At 59.7% G+C, this 18,505-nt stretch overlaps 1 protein-coding gene and 1 pseudogene across 2 annotated transcripts; both read right to left on the bottom strand.

Annotated features, from left to right (window-relative positions):
• Positions 1 to 2,704: 2,704 nt before the first annotated feature.
• LOC308234898 (patr class I histocompatibility antigen, A-126 alpha chain-like) lies at positions 2,705 to 5,949 on the bottom strand (annotated as a pseudogene). Its single transcript has 7 exons — positions 5,865 to 5,949; positions 5,465 to 5,749; positions 4,772 to 5,047; positions 3,909 to 4,184; positions 3,686 to 3,787; positions 3,223 to 3,255; positions 2,705 to 3,083 (listed from the first exon to the last, which is right to left on the bottom strand). The product of its transcript is annotated as a patr class I histocompatibility antigen, A-126 alpha chain-like (transcript).
• Positions 5,950 to 11,417: 5,468 nt separating this feature from the next.
• LOC308235289 (patr class I histocompatibility antigen, A-2 alpha chain-like) lies at positions 11,418 to 13,688 on the bottom strand (the record flags this gene model as incomplete). The annotated part of the gene is made up of 6 exons (XM_080644050.1): positions 11,418 to 11,422; positions 11,650 to 11,751; positions 11,874 to 12,149; positions 12,713 to 12,988; positions 13,218 to 13,502; positions 13,616 to 13,688. The coding sequence occupies 6 exons, from the start codon at positions 13,686 to 13,688 to the stop codon at positions 11,418 to 11,420; spliced, it is 1,017 nt and encodes a 338-aa protein (XP_080500176.1).
• Positions 13,689 to 18,505: the final 4,817 nt, after the last annotated feature.

Genomic DNA, 18,505 nt, shown 5'->3' with positions numbered 1-18,505 from the left:
GCTCAGAACTCTCACAGTCACAGCTCCTCGCCCCCAGCCCCCCGGAGGGGCCATGTAGCTGACTCTTCCCACTGCACTCTGCCTCGGCCTTACCGGCCTCCGGCTGCTCCCAGCACACACTGCTCCCTGCCCAGTGCGTTTGCGCTGGAGGCCTCCCCGCCTGGGGAGAACTTGCCCCCCAACACTCACGGAGAAACGCTCAGCACCTTCTCATCTTTCCTCAAAGTCACCTTCCCAGCCCCACTGCCCTGGCTCAGCCGATGAGCATCAACCTGTGAACTAGGAGGTCATGGTTCGATTCCAGGTAAGGGCACACGCCCAGGTTTCAGCTCAATCCCCCATGGGGGAGTGGGGCCTGTGGGAAGCAGCCAAATCAATGATTCTCTCTCATCATTGATGATCCTCTCTCCCTCTCCCTCTCCCTTCATCTCTGAAGTCAATGAAAATATTTTGTAAACAGTCCCTTTCCCAACGAGGCCCCTCTGACCACCCACATTGCAATACCCCCCTCTCCCAGCCACTTCTGCTCAGTGGAGAGAGTGCAGCCCTCGGACTGAAGGTCGCAGGTTGTATGCCGGTCAAGGGCATGTACCTCGGTGCAGGCTCCATGCGATCCCCGTGCCGGAGGCGACAAATAGATGCGTCTCTTACATGGATGTGTCTCTCCCTCTGCCTCTCCCCTCCCCCTCCTCTCTCCTTAAAAGTCCATGGAACCATATCCTGGGGTGAGGACCACAAACAAACAAAAAGCCATCTTCCCTCCCCACACCCCCTGTGGATCCCTCCCCCAGCACTCCCCTCATTCCAGCAGACGCCTCACTGGCTCTGGGGGAACATGCAGCTGGTCTCTTTGCCAGAGAGCATGCGCGCTGTGAGGACGCAGCGGGGCCTGCGCTCAGCGCCCTGAGGTGCCGCTGCCTCACTTCCTGTGCCTCACAGACCTTGTGGGGTCCAATGGAAGGTAAGACCTTCCACCAGCAAGTGGGTGGAGACACGGGTGACAGTGAGCATTTCCACAGTGAAGCCCATGGTAATTAAGGGGGACACAGTACTGTTTAGACGGGAAACTCTTGGACACTCAGTAGAGGACGGTCCAGCGTAAGCAGAGCGTTTATGTTCAGGAAGAAACCCACACATCTGAGCCCGGTGTGTGCCGATGTTAGAATTCCTGTGGGGTCAGGACCCGGCCTGAGGTCCCTCCAAGGTCCGTGTGCGCTCCAGAGGGGACAGCAGCTGTCACACGGTCACCAAGTCCTGGCTGAGGGGCCACCATCACAGAACCCGTCCCCGTTCCAGACACAGTGACCTCATGGCTGTGGCCCCTGCACAGCTGTCCGGGGGCGGCTGCAGCTCAGGGTGCCTCCCGGGGCCGTCACCCCACCTGCACGTCCACAGCGCTGCTCCCCCAAACCTACAGCAGCCTCTCTCCCCACATCCGGGTCCCACTGGGCTCAGCACTAGAGGGAAGGACGGAGAGAGGGCGGCGGGCAGAGCACAGTCCCAGCAGGAACTGAGCTCAGAGGAGGAACCCGCTCCTGCTAAATCCTCGGAGAGCTCAGGGACAGACGGAGAGCAGTGAGGCCCAGGAGGAGGTGAGAACAGGGGACTGAACACCCATCTCCACACGAGGGGCTCCTGTGCGCGGGGACCCTGGGCCTGGGGGACAGTGACAGGCAAATGCCTGCTGTTGCTGTCAGAGGGGGACACCCAGAGAAGGCGACCAGAACTCCTACACAAACACAGGAACAGGCATAATGTCCCCAAGAGCAAAGAAACAATGAACACCCTGGAGATGAGGGCGGAGGGCGGGCCCAGGCCTGAGCCCAGGCTGACCTGCCCCAGGAAGACCTCGCTGTCCAGGGTCCTGAAGACGCGCTGCATTAGGACACGTGACAAGGCCTGGGGATGGGAATCCCTGTGACCACAGGTCCTGGTGGGACAGGGTTCCATTGAGGGACTGAGAAGGCTAAACGGACTAATTCCAATGTAACCCTGATATTCGGGGCTAGTGACCTGAATCCAAGCCAGCAAGCTCAGTGCACATTGCTGATCACCTATAATTAAGTCACTGCCCCTTTCCCAGATACTGGTCATGCAGAACCTGTTACTGTGAACAGTGCACTGCCCCGGAGGGAGGGTTATTAATGATAGCACCAGGCCAGACCTTCAGATACGGCCTGGAGACCCCCAACACCTGGGGGCCTTCTTGCAAAGCCCACGAAAAGGACCAGAAGCATCATCCATGTTTGTGGGACAAAGACCACAGGGAGGGAGATGTAAGGGAGGGCCCCATGCGTGTTCCTTCACTCAGATTTGGAAGGCTGTTCCCTGCGTCCGCTGGCGTATTAAACAGTGTCCCTCCTTTTTCCCCAGAAGCATCCTTGGTTTTCTTTGGTCTCCTGCAACAGGTCAAGGTCAGAGGAGCAGAGAGGTGACCCACTGAGGAGTGACCACATCAAAGCCCATGATGCACTGAGCATGGCCTGGCACAGGCCCCGACTATGCTCCATCCTCACAGCCCCTCCCATCCCCGCGAGCAACAAGCACAAAATACACACGGTTCTTCCAAATTCTTGGTGCTTCCAGTGATTTCCTTTCAGAAAATACTTAATTAAAGGATCTCCTTTCATTAACTGGTCACAGTTCATGGCAAGAATAAAAAAAACCAGGTCAAACCACAGTCTCCTTTCAATCCGGAGCAGGAAGTTGCAGCTCAGAGCACCAGGGAGGAAAGGCAGGGATGGGGATGGGGAGGGCCCAGCCGCCTCTGCGGACAGGAAAGTGTGGGGAGCAGGGCGGGGCCAGGCCCCCAATCAGAGGTTCTTGATTAGGAAGTGGGAGCGTGAACACATCTTCCATCACTCAGTCCCCACAAGGCAGCCGCCTCACGCTGTGGAGGACAATCATCATGAGCAGATTCAGGGCAGTGGCTGTAACTGGTGACATTCTCAAACCCACTTCATGCTCACAGTGTCCCACAGACTCCCCACCACCCAGGCCTCCCTCTGCCCACCCCTCCCCACGGCAGGTCTCACCTTTAGAAGCTGAGAGAGACACATCAGAGCCCTGGGCGCTGTCACTGCCTGGGGGGTGGGGGAGACACACCAGGACGGGGTCAGAGCCCCAGGACAGGAGACTAAGGAGGAACTATGGGGGGGAGGGTCCCCCATGGCTCCCGTCTGCACTGTCCCAGGGACTCAGGGGTCACCCCTTCATAATCACTGGCAGCCTGAGCGTAGCTCCCCCCTTTTCCACCTGCGGGAAGAAAACATCCTGTCAGAGACCAGGGAGGAGGCAGGGCCATGAGGTCCTAAAGGAAGCCCTAGTCCTGGACCCCATAGAAGTTTCCAGAACCCTGTGTATAGACCCAGGGCAGGACCAGAAAACCTGAGGGAAGTGCATGTGTGGAGACTGGACCCTCCGTCCTCCTGGAGTCTGTGCTCAGCAGGGACCTGCCCTCTGACCTGGGACTGCTGGGAACGGGGTCCCCACCACCCGCATCATCAGGTGATAAGTGGGTCCCTCATTTTCCCACGGGCCTCACTAAGGAGTAAGGGTGAGCACAGAGCCCCACACTGGCCATCACACGCGTGGGGACGGTGCTTCCCATGAATGAGGCGGGACACACGTCTACCTGGGCTTGAACCCCCAGTGGGACAGACACTCAGACCCCACTCCTGCCCACCTGAGCGCCTCCTCCCCCACATCACAGCTCCAGCCACAGCTCCCAGGAGAACCAGGCCCCCAGCGATGCCCATGATGATGATGAAGGTGTGAGAAGGCGACTCTGGGAGGAGAAGGGAAGGCAGGGTGAAAGCCCTGACCCCAGGCCTCAGCTCCCACCCCACTAAGTCCCCCAAGGTCCCTGCTGCCCTGAGAAGAGGCTCTGTGCCCACGGCCCTCCTCACCCCATCTCAGGGTCAGGGGCTCGGGCAGCCCCTCGTGCTGCACATGGCACGTGTATCTCTGCTCCTCTCCGGGGGGCACCCCCACGGCCGCCCACTTCTGGAAGGTGCCGTCCCCCGCAGGCCTGGTCTCCACCAGCTCAATGTCCTGGGTCTGGTCCTCCCCGTCACGCTGCCAGCTCAGGCTGATGTCCGCAGGGTAGAAGCCCAGTGCCCAGCACCTCAGGGTGACCTCACGGGCAGACACGGGGTGGTGGGTCACGTGTGCCTTTGGAGGGTCTGAGGGGAGGGGAGAAAATGCAGGACCTTTGCATCTGCCATGGGACACTCCCGCAGCACCCATGTGACCATCCTGAGAGTGGACAGACACCTGGGTGGGGGAGGGAGCACACAGCCCACACAATAGCCTGGACAGAGGCATCTGGAAGGACCTCCTGTTCTTTAGAAAGTTCTAGAATCAGAGAGACACAGCCCAGGGCAGGAGGTAGGTCTGAGGGTAGAGAAGGCATTTGTGGTCCTGACCTGGGTGGAGGCCACGTGACTCATAAAGCTGGGGTCAGGCCTCAGACACAGGGGTGTGGGCAGCACACAAGGCCTGAGAGAGAAGGTCCCCGTGGGTCCCAGAGCCCCTGCAGGGCCCATGGGAACCCCTGATTGGTCATTTCAGGGGGGTCTCCCTGCACCCCAGGAGAGCCTGCACCCCTAACTGTCCCTGAGAGGAGGGTAGTCCCTCTGGTACCTGACCTGGATATCCAGGGTACTCCCTCCCTGACCCAAGGAGGGGTGTCTGACACTGACCCCCTGACCTGTCTCCTTGTAGGAGCCCCAGCCCCGGGGAGAGGGGGCGGCCCCAGGGCCCCTGGTACCTGCGCGCTGCAGGGTCTCCTTCCCGTTTTCCAGGTAAAGGCGGAGCCACTTCACACACTCTCCCTCCAGGTAGCTTTTCTTTTTCTCGGCCATACCCGATGCCTCCCACTTGCGCTTTGTGATCTGAGCCACTGCGTCGGCCGCGGTCCAGGAGGTCAGGTCCTCGTTCAGGGCGAGGTAGTCGGTGCCATCATAAGCGTCCTGTCTGTATCCCCGGAGGAGGCGCCCGTCGGGTCCCACATCACAACCTCTAATCCTCTGGAAGGTGTGAGACCCTGACCCCGCCCCGAGGTCAATCCCGCCCCGAGGTCAGCCCCACCCCGGCCGCCCCGCGGGGACAGAATCTAAACTGAGAGTGAGATCAACCAAAGGACTCGTGTGCTGCCTACAAGCCTCACCAGTGGTCACGGACAACAGGGGGGTGGGGCCATGCGTGGTGAGGGGTTTGGCATGGGAATGGGGCAATGAGGACAAATATGTGATAGCTTAATCAATAAAGAAATTAATAAAAATAAAAATATATAAATAAATAAATAAACAGAGTAAATCGGGGCAAAGTCCCCGCGGGCTCCTCCCGGGTGGGGGCCAGGCGGGTCCCGCCGCCTCGGAGTGACGCTGGGACCCGGACCCTCGGGGCGACCCCGGCCCGTCCGTGGGGAGGGGGGTCGTGAAGGGCCCGGCACGCGGCTCACCGTCCTCGCTCTGGTTGTAGTAGCCGCGCAGGGTCTGCAGTTTCACTCGGAAAAGCTCTGCGTGGCGCTTTTCCCTCTGCGTGTTCCGGTCCCAATACCCCGGGTCCTCCCGCTCCACCCACGGCTGCTGCATCCACGGCCCCCGCGGTACCATCCTCGGAGTCGCCGCGTCGCTGTCGAACCGCACGAACTGCGTGTCGTCCACGTAGCCCACGGCGAGGTACCGGGGCTCCCCGCGGCCGGGCCGGGACACGGCGGTGGTGAAATACATCAGGGAGTGGGGGCCTGGGGGGCGGACGGAGGGCAGGGCCGGGGCTGACACGCACCTTCCCGGCGCCGCGTCCCCGCCGGGTACCCTCGCTCCTCCCCGCACAGCCGCCCCCTCCGACCCCGCACTCACGGGCCCAGCTGGGGGTCAGGACCAGCGCCCCCGAGAGCAGCAGGAGGAGGGTGGGGGGCCTCAGGACCCGCATCCTCGGTGTCGGGGGGACCTTCTGAGTTCCGGGGGCTCCTGGAGATGTTATAACCTGGGAGCAGACACCCAATGGGAGTGAGCAGTGAGGCTGCGTCATGCGTATCCAGGAAGGAGGACTCAGCAGGGATGTGAGATGGAGAAGGGAACCCCAGGGAGAAGGGGAGCCCCAACACTGAGGGCTCTGCTCCAGACTCCTCCCTGGGCTGAGACCTGAGCGCCAGGCCTGGGCCTGGGACTGGGCCTGCCCCTCCTCCTGCAGGGGGAGCGCTCTGCCCACTTCTCCCTAAAGGAGCCTCAGGCTGGTGCTCTGAGCTCCACTTCACCCTGAACGTGCGAGGAGGCCCTCACAGCTCTGGAAGCTTCTATGAGTGAACAGCAAGGGTCCCTCAGGCACAGCCCACAGGGGCCATGGACGGCTCCATGAGTGACGTCAGTCAGAGGCCCGGTCTTCCTGCCCCTAGAGACCCTGACACCATAACCGAGTGCAAGCAAGGAGACCTCAGTTTTTTAAAATCCCAGAGTCAGCAAACGCCCTTTCCCTCAGGAGCACTGGGTGCAGCTGATGAAACTCTGTGCAGGCCGCAGGGGAAGGGGCCAGTGAGCCCCATAACCCTCAGCCTCTGCACCTCCAGATCTGCTCCCCTCTCACCTCCCCACTCGCTGGCTCAGGGCACCGGGACCCCGGCATTGAGTTCTCAGGACCCCGTTCCCTCATCTGTCACACGGGATGGTGACAGGACCGTGGGGAGGAGCCCAGGGCAGGGGGTGGGAGCTCCGGCCTCTGACCCCACAGCTCCGACCTGGTGTCAGGGTCCCTCAGGAGTGAGCTTAGTGCCGCCTGGGGATGTAGCTTCCCACTCTGCGCCTCTGCCTCCTCCTGGGAGAGAGGAACGGGGACGTGAATGCAGAACAGAGGTCAGGGGGGTGCACACCATGTGCTCTCCATGCTCACTGTGCTCACACGGCTGGGACATGTGAGCTCTCACTCAGAGTTCACAGGAGGAGCAGCAGCCACGGGGATGGGAGACGGGACTGGGTTCCTTGTTGGGTTGATGTGGCGACCTGGGATGAGAGGATAGAACATTAAAATGTCATATGGGAAGGACAGACCCGCCATGTTGCGCCGTCAAACTATTTGACAAATGAGATGATCTCTGCAGCCATTTCTCTCTCTCCCTTTGCTGCCTCCCATGCACAGAGCATCTCTCACTCACACCACAGAGAAGGCACAGAGAGAAACAAGCCCCACCTCCCAGGGAGCCGGAGACCATTGCAGACCAAGGCCGCATTTCAGGAGGAAACACACGGGGTCCTCATGTCACCGGCCAGCGTGGCTCAGCGGTTGGACATCCCCCCCTGCACCAAGGGATGGCCGGTTCCGGTCCCAGTCGGGCTCCTGCCTGGGTTGCAGCTCAGTCCCCAGTGGGGAGCGTTAAGGAGGCAGCAGATGTTTCTCATCAACGTTTCTCTCTCCCTCTCCCTCTAATTCCCGCTCTCCTTAAAAATCACTGAGACATACATTGTTCAGTGGTCTGTATATCATGTTGTTACACCACAGACTAGGATTCTGGGTGAACATCTGTGTGTGTGTGTGTGTGTGTGTGTGTGTGTGTGTGTGTGAAAGGACCTTATTTTATGTCAGAATTTTAATGTTATCACCCAAATTCTACACACCAACTTCATCCATTTTACAATGGCTTTCACACCCACACCTCAAGCTCGGTCAGGTCTGCAAAGAGAAGCAGACCCTTCTGCACACGGCTGAGCAGCTCAGTGGCCCTGGCCGCCCTACCCTTGGCTCAGATCCCAAAGGCAGCCCCGTGCTTGGGTCCCTCATTGTCCGGGACTCGAGGACACAGAGAGGTGCGGGAAGCCCAGCATTGGCGGGAACCCCACCCTGGGACCCTCCCCAGCACATGCCCCCCTCCTCCCCAGCCCAGCAGAGCCAGCAGAAGCAGCTCAGATACAGGTGGGACAGCGCCTGTCCTGCCCCATGGGACGACCACCCCAGTTCCCTGTCCCCTCCTGGGACCACCCTCCTCTCCTGATGTCTGCCCTGAGGTGGCACATGAGGGAGCCCTCACCTGGCTGGTCTTTGCTCTCGAGCTCTGGGCAGGGACGTGTCATTGAGGACGAGCCGGGGTCTCTGAGCCCATAGTTACAGGGACAGGGTTCCTGGACCTTATCTTCCCACAGAGATGCCATTATCATGTCACCTGAGGCACAGGTGACACTGTCTGCCTGGAGTCTGGGACGTCTCCAAAGAGGAGCGACTTTATCCCACTCAAATCTCTACCCGCCCCTGCGGTGATTATTGGTAATTTGGCCATTAATGTGACAAATAGAGAAGGGAACCCCAGGGAGAAGGGGAGTTCCCAACACTCCTGAGGTGGGCCTGAGGGTGAGTCACTGAGTAAGCTGGTGATGCCTCCCTGTCCTGACGGGGAGAGGGCGTTCTGACATGGATTCCAGTTTGTGGGAAGCCACCCCCATGGATTCCTGCGCCCCCACCGGGTTTGAGGGAAGCCAACCCCATGGACTCCTGCGCCCCCCCGGGTTTGAGGGAAGCCAACCCCATGGATTCCTGCGCCCCCCCCCGGGTTTGTGGGAAGCCAACCCCATGGACTCCTGCGCCCCCCCCCCCGGGTTTGTGGGAAGCCAACCCCATGGACTCCTGCGCCCCCACCGGGTTTGTGGGAAGCCCACCCTATGGATTCCTGCGCCCCCACCGGGTTTGTGGGAACCCAACCCCATGGATTCCTGCGCCCCCACCGGGTTTGTGGGAAGCCAACCCCAAGCCTGTGACATCATCTCCCACGTCTTGGACATCTAGACCTTCCTTCCTGAAGGGCTGTCCTCATGGTCCTCACCAGCAGCTGAACAACGGGCAGGAACAGGTGTCTCTGTTCCCTGTGGACGGGTCTGAGTTCCGAGTCACAGCTGTTCTCTGGGGTGAGCTGAAACCCACGGCTGTGTCATATCCCTCCCCCTCCATTCATGGTACAATCACACCCCATTCCCACGTGGGCACCATCCTCGGGGTTCCCCTGCTCCCAACGTCAGGCTGACACCAGGATGGTGCAGGCTGAGCCTCTCCACTGGGTCAGGAAGCTGGTCTCTCCCCTGATGGAAACGCCACGGTTCTTCCTACGGGGCCCCAGGGATGGTAAGCCTGGAGACTGTCCCCTGTGAGCTGTGCTAACCCTGCTCAGAGTCCTGGGAGTCCCTAATGTCCACACGACCCCACAGGAGACCATGATGTGCTTCCTTAGCCACACAGAGTCCTGCTCTTTGGTGACTCACTGTATAACCACTAGCTCTCCTCCTCCTCCGCATTCTCTTCCCCTTTCTTCTTCTTCTTCCTCCTCTTACTCCACTTCTGCTTCTGCTTCTTTTTTTGAGGTTTTACCCTGGAAAGAATTATTCTTGACATACAGACAGGATTTAGGGAAAGTAATAATTAGGACAGACAGAGAGATACCCTCAGAACCTAAAATTGGGAAAGAACCAGAACAAATAGGAAGTTGGGAGAAATTACAAAGATAAAATTTTAATAATAGATGAAAAGATGAAGAATCACATGCCCAGAGAGACGTGGACAAATCCTATGTATACAGTGGATTTTCACAGAGTGAAGGTGCGATCAACAACACTCACAGAACATTCCAGTCCTCAGCGGACCCTCTTCAGTTTTATTTGGTCACACACTGGCCCCATCCCGACTCACCCCTACCTAGATTTCTACCCCACAGGTGAGTCCTATCAGCTTTTGAGGGAAGGAATGTCACAGGGGCCTCCTCCCTGCACCTGCTCTCTCTCCACATCATGTCCATCCTCGTCCCACTGGTTCTTGTGGTTGTAGCTTATCCACTCTCAGGGCTACAGGGTTCTGTCCTATGAACACACCACACTCCTCCGCTACTGCTCACGTGCATTTGTCTTATACGCAGATTTTGCAAACTGTGCCGCTATGAGTAAGTTCTCCATATGTTCTGGCACACATATGTATGAGTGTCTTTGGGGATATAACCAGGAGGGGAATTGCTGGGGCACTGGGTGTGGTGAGTCCTGCCAAATGCTGGAGGTAGTGAGTGTTGCCAGAGCATTTTCACAGTATTTCAAACAACTTCCTCACCCACCAGGAATATAGGAGAGAAACAATGAGTCCAAATTCCTGCTAACAATTGACCTTCTCTGACTCTTTCATTATTGCTCTCCTGGGAGGTGGGCACCAATATCACATGGTAGCTGAACTTGAGTTTCCCCTCTGACTAAAACTGTTGGGCAATTTTCATCAATGTGTGGACCATGTAACCATCCTCAATAGGACGATGGACTGGACTCTTGTTCATGAGTGAGTGGGACTCTAGTAAGGTGCCAGCGTCCTTAACTACTGGGACAGGTTTTCTATTAATGGACCTGTGGACAGAGACCTGTGGGATGAGTGAAATGTCTTTATATTGCCCCTGGCTCCTGGCACTGAGCTCCTAACAGCCTGGGCACCTCCTGAGTGACAAGTGTCTTTGGATGCTGATGTGATGACTCTTGGCTGAGGGTCCTGGAGAATGCCAGGGTGGGGGCTGGTCCCCAGAAAGACCAAGCTGATCAGAGGGTGGGAATGTTCAGGCCCTAGAAGGAGGCAGAGCAGGAGGAGCCTGAAAAGCCATCTCTCCACACCACAGATCCTGTGTGCAGGGACCCTGGGCCTGCGGGACACTGACGGGGAACATGTACCCTGTTGCTGTCAGACGGGGACACCCAGAGAATGAGACCATAACTCCCACATGAAAGCACTAACAGGCATAATATCTACAAAATCAGAGAAACAACAAACACCCAGAAAATGGGTGCTGGGGCCCCATCCAGGCCTGAGCCCAGGCTGACCGCCCCAGGAAGCCCTCGCTGTCCAGGGTCCTGAAGATGCGCTGCATTAGGACACGTTTCAAGGCCTCAGTGATGTCTGAGTTCCTGTGACCACAGGTCCTGGTGGGACAAGGTTCTACTGAGGAACAAGGTCAGAGGAGCAGAGAGGTGACCCAGCCGAGGAGTGACCACGTCCAAGCCCACGATGCACTGAGCACGCCCTGGGGACAGGCCCCGACCACACTCGCTCCTCACCACCTCCCCTGTCCACACCTGGGACAGCTCAGCACAGCAAACACATGAGCTCTGGAATGTTCTTGGTGTTTATATTTATTTCCCTCAAAATGTAGCATCTTCTCCTTTAATTTACCCACCCACCCTTCATGGCAAGAAATGAACAAAGTCACCCCCAGAACCTCATTTCAATGAGGAAGGAACAGCTTGCAGCTCAGAGCATGAGGAAGGTAAGACAGCGCTAGTGAGGGCCCAGCTGCCTCTGCTGGACCAGAAAGTGTGGGGAAAAGGGCTGGGCCAGGCCCCCCATCAGAGGTTCTTGAGTCAGGAAGTGGGAGTGTGAACACATCTTCCATCACTCAGACCCACAGGGCAGCCGCCTCACGCTGTGGAGGACAATCATCATGAGCAGATTCAGGGCAGTGGCTGTAACTGGTGACATTCTCAAACCCACTTCATGCTCACAGTGTCCCACAGACTCCCCACCACCCAGGCCTCCGTCTGCCCACCACTCCCCACGGCAGGTCTCACCTTTAGAAGCCGAGAGAGACACATCGGAGGCCTGGGCGCTGTCACTGCCTGGAGTGCACACTCAGACCCCACACCTGCCCACCTGAGCGCCTCCTCCTCCACATCACAGCTCCAGCCACAGCTCCCAGCAGAACCAGGCCCCCAGCGATGCCCATGAAAATGACGAAGGTGTGAGAAGGCGGCTCTGGGGGGAGAAGGGAAGGCAGGATGAGGGCCCTGACCCCAGGCCTCAGCCCCGACCCCACTGAGGTCCCCCAGGGCCCCTGCTGCCCTGAGAAGAGGCTCTGTGCCCACGGCCCTCCTCACCCCATCTCAGGGCCAGGGGCTCGGGCAGCCCCTCGTGCTGCACATGGCACGTGTATCTCTGCTCCTCTCCGGGGGGCACCCCCACGGCTGCCCACTTCTGGAAGGTGCCGTCCCCCGCAGGCCTGGTCTCTACCAGCTCCATGTCCTGGGTCTGGTCCTCCCCGTCACGCTGCCAGCTCAGGCTGATGTCCGCAGGATAGAAGCCCAGCGCCCAGCACCTCAGGGTGACCTCACGGGCAGACACGGGGTGGTGGGTCACCTGTGCCTTTGGGGGTTCTGAAGAGGGGGGGGGGAGAAAATGCAGGACCTTTGCATCCGCCATGGGACACTCCAGCAGCGCCCATGTGACCATCCTGAGAGTGGACAGACACCTGGGTGGGGGAGGGAGTACGCATCCCCCACACCAGCCTGGGCAGAGGCACCTGGAAGGACCTCCTAGTCTTTAGAAAGTTCTAGACTCAGAGAGACAGAGCCCAGGGCAGGAGGCAGGTCTCTGAGGGGAGAAAGGGATTTGTGGTCCTGACCTGGGTGGAGGCCATGTGACTCAGAAAAGCTGGGGTCAGGCCTCAGACACAGGGGGTGTGGGCAGCGCACAAGGCCTGAGAGAGAAGGTCCCCGTGGGTCCCAGAGCTCCTGCAGGTGATGGGCTATATCAGGGGGTCTCCCTGCACCCCTAACTGTCCCTGAGAGGAGGGGGAGTCCTTCTGGAACCTAATCTGGACCTCCAGGGGGACTCCCTCCCCGATCCCAAGGAGGGGTGTCTGACAGTGACCCCCTGTCCTGTCTCCTTGTAGGAGCCCCAGCCCCGGGGAGTGGGGCGGCCCCAGGGCCCCTGGTACCTGTGCGCTGCAGGGTCTCCTTCCCTTTTTCCAGGTAAAGGAGGAGCCGCTTCACACAAAGGCCCTCCACGTAGCTCCTCCTACGCTCTGCCTCACCGATGCGTTCAAATTTGCGCTTTGTGATTTGAGCCACCGTGTTGGCCGCGGTCCAGGAGGTCAGGTCCTTGTTCAGGGCGAGGTAGTCGGCGCCGTCGTAGGCGAATTGCCAGTACCCGCGGAGGAGGCGCCCCTCTGATCCAACATCACAGCCCTGCATCCTCTGGATGGTGTGAGACCCTGACCACGCCCGGAGGTCAGCCCCTTCCCGAGGTCAGCCCCGCCGCCCGCCCCGCGGGGCCTGAATCTAAACTGAAAGTGAAATCCGGTCAAAGACCCCGCGGGCTCCTCCCGGGTGGGGGCCGGGCGGGTCCCGCCGCCTCGGGGTGACGCACGGACCCGGACCCTCGGGGCGACCCCGGCCCGTCCGTGGGGAGGGGGGTCATGACGGGCCCGGCGCGCGGCTCACCGTCCTCGCTCTGGTTGTAGTGGCCGCGCAGGGTCTGCAGAAACACTCGGAAATCATGTGCTTCTCTCTTGGCAAAGAACTTCTCCCGGGTCCAATACCCCGGGTCCTCTCCCTCCACCCACGGCTGCTGCATCCACGCCGCCCGCGGCTCCATCCTCGGATTCGCCGCGTCGCTGTCGAACCGCACGAACTGCGTGTCGTCCACGTAGCCGACTTTGAGGAAGCGGGGCTCCCCGCGGCCGGGCCGGGACACGATGGTGTAGAAATACCTCAGGGAGTGGGGGCCTGGGGGGCGGACGGAGGGCAGGGCCGGGGCTGACACGCGCCTTCCCGACCCGCGCCCCCATGGGTCCCCTCGCTCCTCCCCGCACAGCCGCCCCCTCCAACCCCGCACTCACCGGCCCAGCTGGGGGTCAGGACCAGCGCCCCCGAGAGCAGCAGGAGGAGGGTGGGGGGCCTCAGGACCCGCATCCTCGGTGTCCAGGGACCATCTGAGTCCAGGGTGCTCCTGGAGATGTTCTAACCTGGGAGCAGACACCCAATGGGAGTGAGCAGTGAGGCTGCGTCATGCGTATCCGGGAAGGAGGACTCAGCAGGGATGTGAGATGGAGAAGGGAACCCCAGGGAGAAGGGGAGCCCCAACACTGAGTGGCCCTGCTCCAGACTCCTCCCTGGGCTGAGACCTGAGCACCAAGCCTGGGCCTGGGACTGGGCCTGCCCCTCCTCCTGCAGGGGGAGCGCTCTGCCCACTTCTCCCTAAAGGAGCCTCAGGCTGGTGCTCTGAGCTCCACTTCACCCTGAACGTGCGAGGAGGCCCTCACAGCTCTGGAAGCTTCTATGAGTGAACAGCAAGGGTCCCTCAGGCACAGCCCACAGGGGCCATGGGCCACTCAGTGAGTGACGTCAGTCAGAGGCACGGTCTTCATGCCCCTAGAGACCCTGACGCCATTACCGAGTGCAAGGAGAGAAACTCCAATATTTTATAAAATTGTAGAACCCAGGCCGGTTTGCCTCGGTGGACAGAGTGTCAGCCTGCGGACTGAGGGGTCCCGATGCCAGGCAAGGGCACATGCCCTGGTTGTGGGCTTGATCCCCAGTAGGGGGAGCATTTAGAAGGCATCGGATTAATGATTCTCATTATTAATGTTTCTATCACTCCCTCTCCCTTCCTTTATGAAATCAATAAAAATCTTTAAAAAAATCCCAGAGTCACCAAATGCCCTTTCGCTCAGAAGCAGTGGGTGCCGCTTATGAAACTCTGTGCAGGCCGCACGGGAAGGGGCCAGTGAGCCCCATAACCCTCAGCTCCTGCACCTCCAGATCTGCTCTCCTCTCACCTCCCCACTCACTGGCTCAGGGCACCGGGACCCCTGCATTGAGTTCTCAGGACCCCGTTCCCTCATCTGTCACACGGGATGGTGACAGGACCGTGGGGACGAGCCCAGGGCAGGGGGTGGGAGCTCTGGCCTCTGGCCTCTGACCTCACAGCTCCGACCTGGGGTCAAGGTCCCTCAGGAGTGAGCTTGGTGCCACCTGGGGATGTAGCTTCCCACTCTGCGCCTCTGCCTCCTCCTGGGAGAGAGGAACGGGGACGTGAATGCAGAACCGAGGTCAAGGGGGGTGCACACCATGTGCTCTCCATGCTCACTGTGCTCACACGGCTGGGACATGTGAGCTCTCACCCAGAGTTCACAGGAGGAGCAGAAGCCACGGGGATGGGGACGGGACTGGGTTCCTTGTTGGATTAATGTGGCGACCTGGGATGAGAGGATAGAACATTAAAATGTCAAATGGGAAGGACAGACCCGGCATGTTGCTCCCATCAAACCGCTTCTGAGCCTTGCCCAGTGGGCATAGTCCCTCTAGGGATTTCTCTCCCTTTGCTGCCTCATGTACACAAAGCAATGCTCACACTCACACTCCAGGGAACACACAGAGAAGAGCCCCAACCTCCCAGGGAGACGGAGACTAGGGCATCCCCTCAGGATTTTAGGAAGGAACACGCATGGTCCTTATATCATAACCAGAGGCCCGGTGTATGAAATTCGTGCCCAGGGAGGGGCGTCCCTCAGCCAGGCCTGCACCCTCTCCAATCTTGGACCCCTCGGGAGACTTCCCTCTCACAATCCGGGACTGCTGCCTCCTAACGGTTCACCTGCCTGCCTGCCTGATCACCCCAAAACGACCTCTGCCTACCAGCCTGATCACCCTTAAACACCTCTGCTTGCCGGCCTGATTGCCCTCAGCTGCTCTCCCATGGGGGCCTGTTGCCTGGTCACCCCCAACTGCCCTCCCCTGATGGCCTGATGGCCCCTAACTGCCCTCCTCTGATGGCCTGATGGCCCCTAACTACCCTCCCCTGGTGGCCTGATGGCTCCTAACTACCCTCCCCTGATGGCCTGATGTCCCCTAACTGCCCTCCCCTGGTGGCCTGATGGCCCCTAACTGCCCTCCCCTGGTGGCCTGATGGCCCCTAACTGCCCTCCCCTGATGGCCTGATGGCCCCTAACTACCCTCCCCTGATGGCCTGATGTCCCCTAACTGCCCTCCCCTGGTGGCCTGATGGCCCCTAACTGCCCTCCCCTGGTGGCCTGATGGCCCCTAACTGCCCTCCCCTGATGGCCTGATTGCCCATAACTGCCCTCCCCTGCTGGACTGGTCAAGCCTAATTGTTCTCCATTGCCGGCCTGATCGCCCCTAACCGCCTGTGCCTTGGCCCCTGCCACCATGGCTTTGTCCGGAAGAACGTCTAGATAGAAGGTGTCTGGTCTAATTAGCATATTACTCCTTTATTAGTCTAGATGCCATTACACCACCGACTGAGATTCTCAGTAAGTATCTGTGTGTGTGTGTGTGTGTGTGTGTGTGTGTGTGTGTGTGTCTGTGTGTCTGTGTGTTTGTGTGTGAACGGATCTTACTTTATGCCAGAATTTTGAAGTTATAACCCAATGTCGGCCCATCAATTTCATCCATTGTCCAATTGTATCCACACCTAAGCCTACACCTCCCTCAGGCTGTGGAAGGAGCAGACCCTATGCACGTGGCTGAGCAGCTCACTGTCCCTGTCACCCCAGGCTTGGGTCAGATCCCAAAGGGAACCCCAGGCTCGGGTCCCTCATTTTCGGAGACTCTAGATCACAGAGAGGTGCAGGAAGGCCAGCATTGGTGGGAATCCCACCCTGGGACACTCCCCAGCACAGTCCTCCCTCACCCCCAGCCCAGCAGAGCCAGCAGAAGCAGCTCAGGTACAGGTGGGGCAGCGCCTGTCCTCCCAAATGGGACTACCACCCCCAGTTCCATGTCCTCTCCTGGGACCACCCTCCTCTCCTGATTTCTGCCCTGAGGTAAGAGACAGGGTCTGGCCTTTGCCCCTGGCTCCTGGCCCTGAGCTTCTGAAACCCTGGGCTTCTCCTGAGTGACAGGTGCCTGTGGGACGCTGATGAGGTGGCTCTTGGCTGAGGATCTGGAGGCCTCAGGGTGGGGGCTGGTCCCCAGAAAGACCAAGCTGATCACAGGCTGGAACTGTCAGCCTCAGGGCCCATCCAGTGGGGACAGGAGCTAGAGTTCAAGTTCCATCCCCAATGGCCCATGATCCAGTCAATGGTGTCCACCTAGTGAAGCTTTTATAGAAAGCCCTTAACCATGGGGCTCAGAGAGCTTCTGCAGCAGTGGCCACACCCACATGCTAGAGGGGACGGGGGGAGGGGGGTGACACCTGCCAACTCCCCGTGACAGAGGCCCCTGCACTGGGCACCTTCCCCACCTCGCCCTGTCCCCTCACCGGGCTGCTCCCTGGGTCCCTGTGATAAACGGTGAGAGTGAGCCCGCCCTTCCCTGAGGGCCATGCCTTCATGCAGCAGATCATGACCTTGGTGGGAGCCCTCACTGTGTGGTCGCACCGGTCAGCGGGGCAGGTCCCATGGGGATGGGAGCCTGAGCCCTGGGTGAGGACGGAGGGGGGTTCTGTGGGACAGAGCCCTGCCCTGGGGGTGATCCTCCCTCCAGGGGGTCCCGTGGGAACGGAGCTGAATGGGAGGAACACAGATGGGGGCGGAGAAGCAGAGACCTGGGTGAGCGGAGGGACACCCCTCCCATCGCACAGACTCTCAGTGAGAGGCACCCCTCCCGCCTGTCAATCATCTGTCACTGGTTCCCCAGCCCAACCTGAGGGCCCGCCCCACACTCAGAAGGTCCAGCCCCAGCTCTTTGCACCCAGAACTGGAAACGGCCCTTCTTCCCACCCCTCAGCCCAGCCCCTGCTCGCTCTTCCCACACGAGGAGAATCCCACGAGTATAGAGTCTAGAAGGAGGCAGGGACCATGTCCCTCCATACAAGAGGGAACGCCACGTTCCCCCAACATTCGTGCATCTGCACCCGAATTGAGGCTCCCCCCTTAGGCAACTACATGCCAGGCTCTGACTCAGAGGAGGTGACCTGGAGGGGCTGGGGCTGGTGGAGAGGCGGGAGTGGCAGGAACAGTGTCTGTAGCTGTCCGCTTGAACCTGTGGTCCTAACACGTGGCCCCACGTGCCTGAGTGATGTGGGCTTGATAGAGTTCAGGTGCATGTAGTTGAGTAGGATCGAAACCCATGAGAATGTTGTCAACATCCTGACCACGCCCTTCCTTTGCCCCTTGGAATCGGCTGTAAAATAAAGAAAAGGCTTGTAATTCGCGGCGCTGTCCCTGGCTCTCCATCAGAGAGGACAGCGTCCCACCGAGACCCAGCTTTCTTCTCCTGTCTGTCTTTTCTCCATCCTTCACCGCCCCCTCTCAGGCTCACCCTTGGCCGTGCTGGCTCGGCACACCCCTGGGGGGAGTGGGCAGTGGCCCCTCTGCCCGCAGCAGGCAGGGGTCCCTGTGGGCCCGACCTGGGCTGGGCTGGGCTCCGCCTGGCTGTGTGACCTCAGCCTGACCTGGGGCTCCCGGATCCTGTCAGAGCTCATGGCCTGCGCAAGGCTGTGTGGGAGGCAGGAGAAGTGGGTTCCATAGTCCCCACCAGGGAGCACAGCTGTGCCTTCCTGGGAGCAGGTTAGAGACAAGCTGACCGGACCCGCTCCCCGAGTCCCCGCCTGACAGGCCACTCCCAGCCTCACATCCATCATTGAGCACACAAGGGGCCCCCCTTTGCTTTCTGAGGAAAAACCCACAAAACTCTTCACTGTGGGTGTGAGGCCCGTCCCCACGGGAGCTCTGTCGCTGACCTCAGCGGCTCCCCGTCTGGCTGAGCCCCAGCACCCCTGGTGGGCTCCTCACACCCCCAGCCACTCCCAGGCCCCAGCTCAGGGA

This window comes from Plecotus auritus (genome assembly GCF_963455305.1).
Source record: "Plecotus auritus genome assembly, chromosome: 10".
In the NCBI taxonomy this organism is placed as follows: domain Eukaryota; kingdom Metazoa; phylum Chordata; class Mammalia; order Chiroptera; family Vespertilionidae; genus Plecotus; species Plecotus auritus.
Note: the sequence above shows the minus strand (reverse complement) of the source record. Positions and strands in the feature narration are given on the sequence as shown.